Source organism: Arachis hypogaea, chromosome 19 (assembly GCF_003086295.3).
Source record: "Arachis hypogaea cultivar Tifrunner chromosome 19, arahy.Tifrunner.gnm2.J5K5, whole genome shotgun sequence".
Lineage (NCBI taxonomy): Eukaryota > Viridiplantae > Streptophyta > Magnoliopsida > Fabales > Fabaceae > Arachis > Arachis hypogaea.
The window spans coordinates 157,903,986-157,918,953 of record NC_092054.1 but is presented as its reverse complement, the minus strand read 5'-3'; the positions used below and the strand labels follow the sequence as shown (position 1 = coordinate 157,918,953).

At 35.0% G+C, this 14,968-nt stretch overlaps 1 protein-coding gene and 1 pseudogene across 6 annotated transcripts; one reads left to right on the top strand and one right to left on the bottom strand.

The window, feature by feature from the left end:
- The first annotated feature begins 469 nt into the window (after nucleotides 1-469).
- On the top strand, nucleotides 470-2,936 carry LOC112775954 (pentatricopeptide repeat-containing protein At2g22070-like; annotated as a pseudogene).
- A 1,648-nt stretch (nucleotides 2,937-4,584) lies between these two features.
- On the bottom strand, nucleotides 4,585-8,754 carry LOC112775955 (probable serine/threonine-protein kinase WNK9). 6 transcript variants are annotated; one of them, XM_025819876.3, is made up of 9 exons: nucleotides 8,458-8,754; nucleotides 8,295-8,328; nucleotides 7,811-7,967; nucleotides 7,642-7,679; nucleotides 7,248-7,475; nucleotides 6,930-7,150; nucleotides 6,601-6,758; nucleotides 6,066-6,507; nucleotides 4,585-5,928 (listed from the first exon to the last, which is right to left on the bottom strand). In XM_025819876.3, exons 3-9 carry the CDS (start codon nucleotides 7,889-7,891, stop codon nucleotides 4,931-4,933), a joined length of 2,166 nt encoding a protein of 721 aa, XP_025675661.1. In that variant the 5' UTR covers nucleotides 7,892-7,967; nucleotides 8,295-8,328; nucleotides 8,458-8,754; the 3' UTR covers nucleotides 4,585-4,930. The 6 variants fall into 6 exon arrangements, with proteins under 6 accessions (XP_025675661.1, XP_072082664.1, XP_025675663.1 ...); XM_072226563.1 differs by having other exon boundaries at nucleotides 8,306-8,328; XM_025819878.3 differs by lacking the exon at nucleotides 7,642-7,679.
- Between the last annotated feature and the right edge of the window lie 6,214 nt (nucleotides 8,755-14,968).

Genomic DNA, 14,968 nt, shown 5'->3' with positions numbered 1-14,968 from the left:
AATTTTCGTAAGTCGAATTTGAGTTTAGTCTAACTCGACTCAACTCGGCTCACTTTTAATCCTAGTGCCAAATTTTTTTTTTTTAGTTATGGGAAAATTTAGATTGTAGCCTAAATTAATATCAGAAAATGTGAATATATATTAGATTCAGAGAAAATAATTCATTACCACGTCATATATGACTTTAATTTAATAAAATTGTGACGCAAGTTAAAGTTAGTTTAGAAACTAAGTAAGGATCCGTTTAGATAGGTTCATAAGTGACTTTTTTTTTTTAATTTTTAACTTATGAAAAGGTGTATATTAATGTTGGGTACAATTTTTAAAACAAAATTGCAACTTTCTAAAAAGTTATTTTGATACTCATAATAAAAAACTTTTTATCACTTTTTTCTTAAAATAAGTACTTTTAGAATTAAAAAACTAAACACAAAATAACTTATTTATAAGCTACTTTTATAAACTGCTCACTTTGTGTTGATGGATATCACAAAACCTCCCTGCACTACTTCTTATGCTTCCCATTCCGATTTATACGCCGATGTTCTCCAATCCGCTATCAAATTCAGAGACCCTTTTGTCGGAAGATCCGTTGATGCTCGAATCATCAAACACGGCCTTCACTTGGGTGTCCTCTTGATGAACAATCTCCTCAATTTTTATGCTAAAGCTGGTTCCTTCTCTGATGTTCACCGCGTGTTCGCTGAAATGCCGCTGAAGACCATTTTCTCCTGGAACACCATTCTGTCAGCTTATGCCAAAAGGGGGAACTTGGAAGCTGCACAGCGAGTGTTTGATGAAGTTCCTGAACCCGATCCGTTTCCTAGACTTCCATGATAGTGGGGTATAACATGTTGGGTCGTTTTGATAATGCCATTCATATGTTTCTCAGGATGATTTTATGTGGAGTGTCGCCAATCCAGTTCACATTCACCAATGTTCTTGCTTCATGTGTTGCAACTGAAGCACTGGATATTGGTAGAAAGGTTCACTCTTTCATTGAAAAACTTGGATTGTCCAGTGTTGTTCCTGTGGCCAATTCACTTCTTAACATGTATGCAAAGTCAAGTGATTCAATAATGGTGAAGGTTGTGTTTGACCGGATGAGGCTAAAAGACAAATTAACTTGGAATACTATGATTTCGATGCATATGCATTTTGGTCAACTTGACCTTGGACTTGCCCTTTTTCAGGAAATGACTGATCCAGACATTGTCTCTTGGAATTCAATCATTACAGGATATACTCATCAAGGACATGATGTCAAAGCCCTTGAAAGTTTTTCGCTTATGCTTAACAATTCATCTTCAAAGCCAGATAAGTACACCTTGGGAAGTATTCTGTCAGCTTGTGCCAATCTTGAAAATTTGAAACTTGGGAAACAAATCCATGCATACATGGTAAGAGCTAATATAGACATATCTGGAGCCGTGAGAAATGCTCTGATCTTAATGTATGCAAAGTCTGGTGGCACTGAGATTGCTCATAGGATTGTAGATATTACAGGTATCTCAAATCTTGATGTTATAGCATTCACATCACTGCTAGATGGCTTTATCAAAATTGGGGATATAAACCCAGCAAGAGATATATTTGACTCATTAGAATTTTGAGATGTAGTTGCATGGACAGCCATGATTGTAGGTTATGCACAGAATGGTTTACTTAGCGACGCTTTGGATCTCTTCAGGAAAATGGTTAGAGAAGGTCCAAAGCCAAACAACTATACTTTAGCAGCGGTTTTAAGTGTCTTTTCAAGCTTGGCTTCTCTTGATCACGGTAAGCAGCTTCATGCAACTACCATAATATTGCAAGAAGCATCATCAATTTCTGTTGGTAATGCTTTAATTACCATGTATTCAAGATCAGGAAGCATCAGAGATGCAAGGAAAGTATTCAAACAGATATGCTCTAACAAGAATAAATTGACTTGGACTTGCATGATTATAGCTCTAGCTCAACATGGTCTTGGAAAAGATGCCGTAGAACTGTTCGACACTATGCTGAAACTTGACATAGAGCCTGACCAAATTACTTATGTTGGTGTCTTGTCTGCTTGTTCGCATGTGGGATTGGTACAACAGGGTAAGAGTTACTTTAGTTTAATGAAAAATGTTCATCACATTGAACCCACCTCTAGCCATTATGCTTGCATGATTGACCTGCTTGGGCGTGCTGGATTGCTTGAAGAAGCATATCATTTTATAAAAAACATGCCTGTTGAACCAGATGTTATAGCTTGGGATTCACTTTTGGCTTCTTGCAGGGTTCATAAAAATGTGGATTTAGCTAAAGTGGCAGCTGAAAATTTGCTTCTTCTTGATCCCAACAATAGTGGGGCTTACTCAGCACTTGCTAATACGCTTTCAGCTTGTGGAAGATGGAAAGATGCTGCTATGATTAGGAAATCAATGAAGGACAGAGCAGTAAAGAAGGAACAAGGAATCAGCTGGGTTCAAATCCAGAACAAGGTCCATATTTTTTGGAGTTGAAGATGGGCTTCATCCACAAAGAGATGCAATATATAGAATGATTTCAAAAATATGGATGGAGATAAAGAAAATGGGCTTTATTCCAGACACTGATTCTGTCTTGCATGATCTAGACCAGGAAGTGAAGGAACAAATCCTTAGACACCATAGCGAAAAACTCGCTATTGCATTTGCTTTGTTAAATACTCCAGGATATGCCACACTGAGGATCATGAAGAACCTTAGAGTCTGCAATGACTGTCATTCCGCCATAAAATATATCTCTAAGCTTGTCGGTAGAAAAATTATTGTAAGAGACTCCACACGTTTTCATCATTTCAAAGATGGTTCATGTTCATGTCAGGATTACTGGAAGAAGAAACAGTGGAATTTCATGAAGAATCCGCCTAGAACTGATGAGTAATTTACAAGTATATTAAACTGAAAATATATAAATGTACACAGGAGCTTAAAATCATTCACCTTTTTAGATGAGTTTGCCTGAGGTCTGACTTCAAGTGGACGCGCGCTAGAATGCTTCTGAGTCAATCAAATTGTGTTCTTGTTCATGCCTGTCACAGATATCTTGCAGTTGAGGTCTAATCTTACCAAATTGGAGGCGGCACATTTTCTATAACCCTGGATTTGAATCAATCAGTTCAGATAATTCGGTGGTCTCTCTTTACCTGGTCTGCTTTGGTTCATAGTACCCACACCTATTTTAATTGACTTTCAATTTCTTGCATCTGATTCATAGGCCTGAGGGAAATGATTTTTCATTTTTTATTTTTTTGGGGTATATTGATGACAGTTAATCATTGTATTACTCATAGTGGCTTAAGGGAAATGTATCCTATAGGAATAGGAATGTAGTTTGTAGCAAGATTAATAACATTAAGACGAGCATAAAATATGTAGGTGTGATGCTCTGTCGATAGTATATCTGTAAAGCACAGAGTAATAAGTAATATGTAAGATGGAAATTTACAAGAACATAATTGACAGAAGTTGCTGATTTTATGTGTTATTTGTGTTATTCATTGGGAATAATGAATATATGTCCATGGTAGTTTTAATAAAAGCTTGGAAGATATATCCGTTAAGCAACGTAATTTTGCTTAAAATCATGGACAAGTCAATATGTTATTTTAGACAATGATGGATCCGCTATGCCGGTGTTGATAGTACGTAGCTTTTGCTTTTTGCTTTCCAACTAGCAACTGCCTAATCTCTATTATATTTACCGTTCAATTCACTTGTAAAGTGCCATTACTTTAAAGTTGAGTTATAAAAGTATTCGTCTACGTGTATAAATTATGATGCATTTCTTCTTTCATTCGTGTACATGGCCGTAACCTTTTATATCTTCCTCTTATCCTATAATGCCATGCCAAATTGAAGTCTTTTAATGGTAAAAATGGTGGACACCATACCCTGTCTCTCCAGCATGTGCATTAATGACAACAGATAATCATCCAAGAATAACAGTGCCATCACATTATTTTTCATTGTTGCTGATGTGTTATACATGGTTAATTCTATAAATAATCTTGACTTGTCTCATTCAGGTGTCTTTTTCTTTAAGATCTAAATTGAGAGTTTGAACCTCCTTCATCACCACTGTTACATTTTTCTGTATTTTGCTTATTGTATTCATATTTATGTCTAATTTTGATATAAAAATAGTTACATGGCTCATTTATAAAGTGGCCATTTAATGGATAGGGACCTAACCTATTTATACCTTAGAACTTTCTATTATATTAATGTGTGTATGTATATATACCCTACCAAGTTGGCCACTAGTTATATGCAGCAGCAAAACTACATGGCCGTTGTTATGTTTGTGTGTTCATATTTTGTAGAAGGGTGAACAAGCATCACACAAATTTGTTGCTTTGTCCTTTGAAACCGCCCCACAATGTTTGTCAGAGGGGTCATCTGATCTTTGGCGTTATCCATCAAAATGGAGAATAGTAGGTAGGTGTTGGTCAAGCTACCTTTGTGCATGCATATATAAAAATCTAAGATATTTTTCCCCTGCATTCTAGATAAGGTATGCATACAACTCACACTGGGGAAAATTAAAAAGTAACAAGAAAGAAGAAAAATATGAATGTATAAGAACTTGTATTATATCAAATAGAGCATTTTATGAACCAAGCATACAAGAAAGCATTTCACAACAATAGCATCTCATAAGTAGGTACCTCTAACTAGGAGATGGAGTTGCAACACAAGGGGAAGATTTTGCTTACATTAATGTGATTGTGTTAATCTGTGTATGATTTACATCTGACTCTTTTTCATAACATGTCAAGTTCGAAGTGATTTTCATAGAGAAAAGGGTGCCTAGAACTACGTACACTAAGTTATATCTGGGTTTTCTTTAATTTTACTTACAATGATGCCCCATTTAATGATGAGAAAACTATGGAAACTTGAGTGGTTTGGAGATTCTAGACATCTACTGCATCAACAGGAAGAGAAGTGGCCCTGTAAAGAGACTGTGGAAGCAAAGCTCCTGCAAAGAAATCCTTGGCTGTGATCATTTGTTCTGGACTGTTAGCCTCACTTGTCTCATCACCATTTTGAACCATTTGATCAGCCAAACTTGTGCACTTCTCAGCATCAACAAGAAAATTGTTACCACAAACCATAGGCCTCAGCAATGGTTTCTTGTCCTGTAACTTCGAGTGGGATGTAGCTGATAGCTCTAATTTTTCGGTGTCAAATTTTGGTTTACTCCCTAGTTGCTGGTCTCTAAGCTCTCTTAACTGCATCTGGTACTTAGCTTTTAGCCATCTCAGTTCTTGTCTAATTTCATTCTCATAGTCCAGAAGAACACAATCCGACGAAGGAATAGAAGGTAGCTTTCTAGCATTGAGATCACTTTGGTCATCCACATCAATAGTTCTTCCATCATCCTTGATGGTTGATTGATTTGATGTCTCATTAGACTTGTCATCACATTGTATGTCTTTTAACTCTTCAGAACACAAGTCTGGTTCATCGCGCTGCGCCCAGATATCAGTACAACGAATGCCTTTGGGTTGGTATGATGGATCTTGTGCACCTTCTGTAGCACAGTTTTCAGACCCTTCAACTTGATAAGTAATCTCCTCGAATCTGCCATGAACTGCTGCGCATCCGTTCTTAGAACAATGGAAAAATTGCAGATTCTTGGCACATGGATTATCTGATGATGCATAATCAAATAAAGAACCGTTTCTAGCACAATTGTGGCAGAAATTTTCACTTTCACATTGTAAACTTTCCTCTATTCTGGGTCCCCTTTTCCACTCAGGGACCAAGTTTGCAATTTCATTATCTATCATATCTGCTAACTTTGTTACATCTTGGTCAGTTATGTCAAGTTCAGCTATCATTTCAGAAGCAACGCTCAATGCAGTATCAGTCTCGGTGTCAAACGGGAAATAGATGTTTCGAACTCGACCTATGTAGAAGACATTGTTAATATGGCTTGTTTAGTAACTAACTACTGAGTAACCAAGGAGAATTAAAGAGCAACAGAATATGGAATCATCAAAGACTGAAAATGTTGAAGAAGGAAATAACAAGGGAAATGCCAACCTTCCTTATCTGCTATTCTGATTCTCAGAAAGATGCCATCATCTTCTCTTCTCCTACCTTTAATTGAGGCGTCGAATTCAGCTAATTTTTCGTCCTCCTCACAATCAAAGAGATCTATTTCACTTGTTTCAAAATCATCTTGGTGATAATCCAGTTCAGATACAGGTCCATAACCACCAGGATTATCGGTGGAGCCACTCATTAAGGTGGTGTTGCTGCTATGAATTCCATTAAGAGACTGTCTAATTATTGGGGTTACTTCAAAGCAGTCTCTTTGATATTGGAATGGTTTCAAGTCATATCCATAATCATCAAGTTGGAGAAAAGGGTCCTCCAATAGTTCCTTTGCTGAAAGTCTGAGGGACACAGTTGCTAAGCATTTCTCTACGAATTGCCGAACCTCGGGATCATTTACTTTGTAAAGAGCCTCTGGCATTTTCCCCTGAAAAATATGCATTCCTGTTAGTAATTTGGACAAATATAATGAAACCAAATTGCAAAAATAATCATGGCCAAAGAAAGAAATAGTTCTTACAGAGGAAACTTTCTTGTAAATTTGAGCAGGATGGTTGCATTCACTGTAAGGATATTCAAAGGTGACCATCTCCAACATGCACATTCCAAAAGAGTATATGTCAACCAATTCATTGTAATCCTCTTCATATACTTCAGGAGCCATAAACTCAGGTGTGCCTAAATGAAGTAAAACAATGAAGAGAAATAAGCCATGCTAACAAACTCATAAAATATGCTGAGAACATCATAAAATTCATCTGAATAGTTAATTGTGGAAAAAGGCATAACATGTGTATTTGATCATTGTGACAATAAAAAATAAAGGCTAATTTCATGTTGTTGTCTCACCAACACAGCGAGCGGCATTAGATTTGCGAAGAATTGCAGCAAGGCCAAGATCCCCAATTTTAACTTCTCCTTGGTTGCCATTGATGAAAATGTTATCACACTTGAGATCTCTGTGGATCACAGGAGGGTCATGGCTGTGTAGATAGAGAAGCCCTTCCAAAACCTGCCTGCACCAATGCTTAACAGCTCTGATGTTAACCCTTCTGTGTTTAAGCCTGTACCTGCAGTTTGTAAAGGCCAAGATCAAGAAGCTGAAATGACATGCAAATGAAACCAAGCATTGAAGGTAAGATATAACACAAAATGGATAAGGCTTACTGTCTTAGAGTCCCAGAAGTGAACATCTCAGTGACAAAATTTATGTGTCTGTTGGTAGTATCAACCCAGGAAGTGTAGAACTTCATGATGTTCTTGTGTTTCAATGTCTTGAGAAGATGAATTTCACAGTATAATCTCTCAAGGTCTTCTGGATTCTGCAGAAAGTCGTAAAGCTTCACTTGGTTCCATGCAACTTCTATCCCTTCATACTCATCAAATGCTCTATAACTGCAACAAATGGACATGACCTCATATTAAAAACAAAAATCTCATTTTGGTGGCACCCCACAATTTTTGCAAAAAGAAGAAAATCTAAAAGAAATTGAAGATTTCGCTTTGAAAATTTTGAGGTGGCTCTGCTGAAAAACAAGATAATAAAGGATATGGTGCATACACTGTCTTGGAAGCTCCTTTACCAAGAATTTCATTATACTGTCAAAACATGGAATTCAAAACCAGTAATCAAAATAAGTCCCTTGATAGCATAATAATGTGTAAATTACTTTGAAAAAAAAAAAAAAAAACCAAAATCTGAAGAGTTGTATAAAGTGTATTGTATATACTCTTCCATATCTTCCACTAGGATCAACTTCCACAAATTCAGAGTACTCTGCCTCTGCCTCAGCACTTGCACCACCATTCATGCTTTGCTTCTTAATATCTATATGCTATTTTCTTTTGTTTTTTTATTGATTTGCACTCCACAAAGCCTTTTATTTGCTTTTATGTGAGCACAAAGATAAAGAACAACAGAAAAAGATTTTAAAAAGCAGAAAAAAGAAAAAGGTATTAGTTTTGTCAATGCATATGGAATATGGAAGGAAGAATCAGATGAAACCAAACTAAACTAAACAAAACTTTGATAACTAATTTTTGGTATTCCGTGACGCTAGCTAGAGAGAACAAAGAGAAAGAGAGAGAATGTGTTTGTGTGCCTAGGAAGTTCCATCAAAAAGACAAAGTGAAATGAAGTTAATTGCCAACAAGTGCCAACTAAACTACCCTGGAATACAAGGCAAAGATTTTCACAAGGTTGGAGAGTGATACCTCAGTCATACCTCTAATCTACCACCACGCTTTCCTGCATAAATATTATGTATTCTATAAATATTTATAATATTTTAATAAAAAATAATTTTATTTAAAATGAATTTAACCATATAAATATTGTTATAGTAGGCATGTGATTTAAGAACATGTAATTGATCACCATAAAGAAGCTGACAAAACACACTCTCCTTTTCTTCCATCTCATCACGAGCTGTAAAACCATAATCACTCTCTGAGTCTAACAGGTTGCACTTCATGGGCCAACCAAAGTTTTAAGCTTTTCTTGTTAAACAAATAATTTATGTGGTGTTCAGGGTGTTTGTATCACAAAGGAGTGAAATTTGGGTCATTTGCATTTATGGCATGGGAAGAGGTTGCTTTGCATCACAAATGTTCTATCTACTTGGGACTATGGTGGTCTTATTATTAGAGTTTCTTTCTTAGTAAGATGTAAGACTATTAATACATAGTTGCTTTAATATAAATAATAATAAGATTACAATCCAAATATATTTTTCTTCCTAAGTTATTCTCCTTTCCAAAAAACCTTATCATTTTAAAGAGTTTAGATCACTAGTTAGCACTTAGCAGCAATCTAATATGTTTAAAAATTGAGTTGTTAGTTTCATCTATGTACTCTCCCTTAAATAGGTTGTGTCCTTTTCAGAGTTGTGTACTGCATAGGACAGGTAGCCTACAAATTTTTGGTGTTAGGGACCACGGACCACAGATGATGAGGATTAGAGTGGAGAAATAATTGGTTAACAAGTAAGTAGGGTGGATCAACTTGGTGGGCCCCAATGTGGAGTAGGGGACCACTCATACTCCTATTCCATTCTAGACCCTCTACCCTAACGTGCATGCTTGGAACTTGCAAGATTTTTGCAACTCAATTGCTTTGTTTCACACCTCATATTTTACTTTTGGTTTTTGGAGCAATACCTTATCAAGTTTAATTAGGATATAGGATTTTTTTTCTTTTCTAGTTTTGATAAGAATTTAATTTTGATTCATTGTAAAACGTTTTATACTATTATCCAATTTTATTTGTTTTTTCGGATGACTATTTATGTGATCAAAATAACTATTTTGATTGACGTATCGTTATATATAAAACTGTATTATTCTATTTTATATTCGTAGTGCATCAAAATTATTTTTTTTTTATAATAAAAAACCAGCACTTGGATAAATAAGCATGCATGCCTCTGCCTCAGGATATATACCAAACAAGTGACCTAAAATTTTGATGTATGTGCATTTCTTTGTAACAGATGTTGGTATAATATATGGCTATATGCATAGCACATGCTGCCCCAACTGGCTTTTAGTGGTTTCCATCATTGAGAGGCCGGTGGCAGATAAGGCAAAAGGGTTGGTTTGGTATTCTATTGTTTCTATTGTGCCTTAGCTTGCCACATTTTGCAGCTTATAGGAACCAGAATCTTCCTTTTCTGACAACCATTTTGTATGTCTTTCGGTGTGTATTTTGTTGGAATAAAAATAATAAATAAAAGATATCAGAAAGTAAGACCTGATCCATGATAAAGCTTTTTGTACCATTCAATAAGCCTGGAAAATATATACTTCATCATTTAATAGCATTGATATATAAGAAACTAGAAAAGGTTTCGGTTTAATTGAATTGAATTGAATTGAATTAAATTGAATTGTGATGTATATCAACATTAGTCAATAATATTCAGTATACCATCACTATCTGTTAATTTAGGCCTTTTCTTCTTTTGCTTGCTTGCTGTAAATGATTGTCTAAAATCCCAAAGCTTCTTGCTTGTGTCTAGCTTAATTGGTTGATGAGCCTGTTAAACTCATACATACATGCTTCAATAACTTAATTAAGCATTGTATATAGATTCCTTAGAGTTATGTTTGTAAACTTTTTTTAGCTCTTTCACATAGCTTTTCACATCTTTCCTTTTTGCTACTGTCATTGTCTTGGCCCTAAAGATATGTTTGGTGTACTTTTGAAATGTGGTGAGAGGCAATAAGAAATTAAATGAGCTTTCAACATAATTACTAATTAAACATGAGAAGGAAGGAAAGAAGTATTAAGTAACCTAATAAAGGTGATAACTTTTTTTGGTTATACCCCACACGCCAAGCACTAATCCGTCGCGGATCTGAGCTCTATTTAAGAGTTTGTCAGAATTCAAACCCCCGACACTTGTTTAAATAGATAAGTGAGCTAATCAGTCGACCAATCCCAAGTTGGTTACTAAAGGTGATAATTGTTTTAGTTGTTTAAACATTATGACTCAGATTCGATTTTTAAAGTAAATTCAGACGAGACTGAAAATTAGTTGTTGACTCTCTCAATTTTCAAATACTAGAAAGTTTACACTTAGTACCCTAAAAAAAACTTATAAGTTCATTTAATAATTGCACAAAAATTAAATAATCCTCATGCATTGTCTGGTCTTTTGGATCAAACACCTTCATCATAAAAGATTTAATAAGCGATAAACGATAGAACAAAAGACAATAATAGAAAGTCGTGTAATATGAGTAATAGTAGTAATACTATAATCAAAGTGTCCAAAAATCCAAAGTTATGTTTGTCTTGATGATTTATTATTTATATTATAGTGATCCAATAAACGATTTCCAGGTGCAAAGTGTGTCTGTCCAAAACAAGAGGCTACAGAGAAGTTCAATTCCAATTTTCTTTCTTTTTCAAAATTCCATTTAATAATAAGCCACATTGTATTGATTCTTTTAATCCCCTAATCTTGTGTTTGTCATTAGGCTTGAAGACAAAACAAATAAATAAATATTCGACAGTGTCTGCATCATTGCATGTGAAATTCTCAATTTTCTGTCTACTCTTTTTCACTGAATCCTTTTTCCTCGGAAGGACTTGAAACCTGGCTTCTCATATAATATCGAATTTGTTTACAGGCACGAGATGAGATATTGACATAGACATTGTGTACCGAGACACTGAATAGTAAACCATATTTCAAGTCATGGTCACCTTGCATCAAACAACAACAAAAATTAGTCACACATCCTTCAAGAATGTGATGACCATCATTATTGGACAACATAACTAACATGATCATGATCATCTAAATTCATTGCATGATGAAATTTAACATGATGCAGGACATATAGCAGTTTGTTACAATTTTCTATATGTTTCCCTTCAATAAAAATATTTTATACAGTCGTGCAATCATATCCGATCCGTTCTTTTAGATGACCATTCACGCGATCAATGTGAAAGGTAGTTATTTTTGCTGATGTGACATTACGTAATTAGATGCACGTGTAAAACTACTTTTCACTAACAGTGCATTAAAATTAAATTCTTAGGTTAGAGTATCTTATAGTTAGTGGCAGAGTTAAGATTGTTGAAGGTTGCTTACTTGTTAGTCCTTTGGCGTCTTGAAGAAATGGTTTAACTCAGGATGTAGAAGCTAAAATTTTAGGTCATAGCATCTTATTACATAAAAAGAATAAGGTAACTTTGCTTTCATCAAAGTATTAAGAACTTGAGATGTTCTAAATATCCTTCAATTTTAGTAATGTGTTTTAAGCTAAAATGTTCTAAACAACACATAATTGTCACAAAAGTATATTTAATTGTCTCATGTGTCGCTTAAAAAAGTTGTAACTATTGATTTCCTATTGGAAAACATGGGTCACATGACTAAAAATAATTCTAATATCAGCATATCACACCTCTTCCACCACCTTTTCATAGGTTGAGATTACATTTTCTCTGCAGATTACTTTGTTTTGCAGAAAGCGATTTCAACTACCAAATAAATAATCTAGCCCCTAGGGGTGTACATGGCCCGGCCCGGCCCAAAAATCCGGCCCAACTCCGAACACTTTATGGGCTATTTTGGTATGATTTCACCGGGTTTAAGGTCGGGTAAGGGTCTCAAAAACAGATCCGGTCATTATTTTCGGTCGGGTTCGGGCCATGGCTCGGGTCACCCGAAGTCAGCCCGGTGGCCCGGTCATCATACACAATTAATATTTTGTGTTATTAGTGATGGATGATGGCTATTCTTATGTGGAATTTAAGAATCGTAAACTTTAATATTTTGTGTTATTAGTTATTATAAGACTATAAGTTAATATTTTATGTTTAAAATGCATAAGATTTTAGACTAATGCATAATATTGTGTTATTTATATTGATTTAAATATTTAGTGTTATTAGACAATATTAATATTGATTATGATTATGCTTTAATTTTAGAGAAGAGTTGGTTCTTGTTATATTTTTCTAAGTGAATTTTACCATGTCAAATAATGGTTGAAGTCTTAGAAATTTAGATATTTTCACATGCTAGCTTATAAGAAGGTGTCAAGGTAATGTAATGTTAACGGCCCGGTTTTCACCCGGTTTTTACCCGGTATAATCGTGGCCCGAAAGTGTATAGGTTTCATCGGGTCTAGGGCCGGGTTCGAATCTAATAAATAGGTCCAGTATATATTTCGAGCCGGGTCTGAGTCACATCAAACCCGGTTTTACCCGACCCATGCACACCCCTACTAGCCCCTAGTAGTTTGGTTACTATGGCATATACATGTCAATGTGACTGCTTCAATGCCTCCATAATAGTCTAATATCTTATTTTTATGTAATTTAAATACCCAAGTTACTTTCATTGGTCAACTTCAACGAGGGAAATAGAAGGAACAAACTACCATCTCAGCAACTTTAAAATAGACATAATAACAATAACTAACATCATTCAGAGAGAAAAAGAAAAGAAGTTGTATAAGAACATAGTAGATCCTTTAAGAACAAAATTGAAAGAGAATCAAACCATTCTGCTTTGATGCTACAAAAGTTATTAAAAGAAAGAAGTGAAAAATAAAATAGTCTCTTTATGTTATATGAACATTAATTATAAATATTTTTATGTACATTAGGAGCAGCCGCTTCTGAATGTGTGTGATGCTATGTTCCCATGGCTTTTTATTTTTTGGATGGCAAAGAAGGGGAATGTGATTCCACTAGTATAGACCAAAGGACATGCACATCTTCATACTGACAAGATTTGACATCTTCATACAGAATGTAAATCCCTCTTCCTGCAATGTTATTAGGAGAAGAAACCATGAGATAAACAATGTAAACCAGCATCATGAAGAGAGAACTAACTAAACATAATGAGAATGCATACTCTTGTTTTGATTCGAATTCAACCGAAACCAGAGCTTCTTCAAGGGAGAGAGGAGGGATTGAAGCCACCCCATTTGGTTAAAAACTAGTTGTGACTCATTCAGAGGAAGCAAACTCAATGAGAGAGAGGGGGTAAGATAGATAAAGATCAGAGAGCAGAGACCCTCTAACCTTCTTTTGCTTAGACAAGGGTGAAACTAGTATATATTGAATTAACATTGTTGTTGCAGGTACAGTGTCCCTTTCAAACATTTTCTCCCTTATGGCATAAGAACAATAAGACCAATAACATGTGGATCATCACCACAGAATAGAAGCATCTATTGGTATCCATTTCACCTTTCCTAGTTGACTTGTTCCTCAAGAAAACCATGGTTTTCACCAAGGTGCTAAAAGGCACTCTCCTCTTGCATTTGAAGCAAGTATATGCCTCTCTTTTTAAGAGCATCTACCACAAGCCTCTGCTTCCATGTGAGTCCACCTGTTCCACAAGGTTGCCTTATAAGACTGCTAAATTTCACTCACTCACTCACATGTTTCAATCTATTCCCATCACTCACTTCACTTACCTTAGTTTCAAAACTTGTTACATGAATAACCAAGTTACTAAACCCCTAAACCTTAGCATTCTCAAAAGTTCCTTAGAGCAAATTTATTCATTCTATTTATAACTATTTTTAATAGGGCTGCACATAGATCGGATAATATCCGCATATCCGCGATAATTATCCACATCCGATCCGACTTTTGCGGATATTATCCGATCCGCACTATGATAGGATCGGATTCAGCAGTGATATCCGCCGATCTGATCCGCAAATCCGCATATCCGCACATCACATATAAATAGCATAGTTTAATAAAGTAAACTTTAAGGTGATATGAATTTTAGTGTGTTATTTTATGAATTTTATGATATTTTGTTTTTAGTTTTTTATGTTGTATTTTAACTTAGAATAATTAAACTTAAATCTTGTGTTATTATTTTGTTTTTATTATTCAAGAGAACTATTATTGATAATATTTTAGGAGTAAATAGGCTTAAATAGATAAAAAATAAATTTTCTGGATATTTTTTTGTCAAAACAGCCAAATAGAATCTTAAAATAATTTTTTTGAGTTACGTGGATATATCCGATATCCAATCCGATCCGCAAGTATGCAGATCGGATCGGATCGGATCCGGCCTAAAAAAATACAAATATCGTATCCGATCCGATCCAATGAATTCAGTGCGGATCGAATAGAATTTTAGGTTATATCCAATCCGTGTGCGGCCCTAATTTTTAAGGCATGAATTAGTAAATGCACTATAAAATAATACTAATATCAATGCTCACTTTTATATCCAGCAATGTCTAATCCCTTTGGTTTGTTACCACATGAAAAATTTTGGGATACGGAAAAGGTCTGAATATATATGTCACAAAAATAAACTTTACATTGATACTTAAATATGACCTACCAATAAAAGATTAAAATTTTATATGAATTCCCACACCTA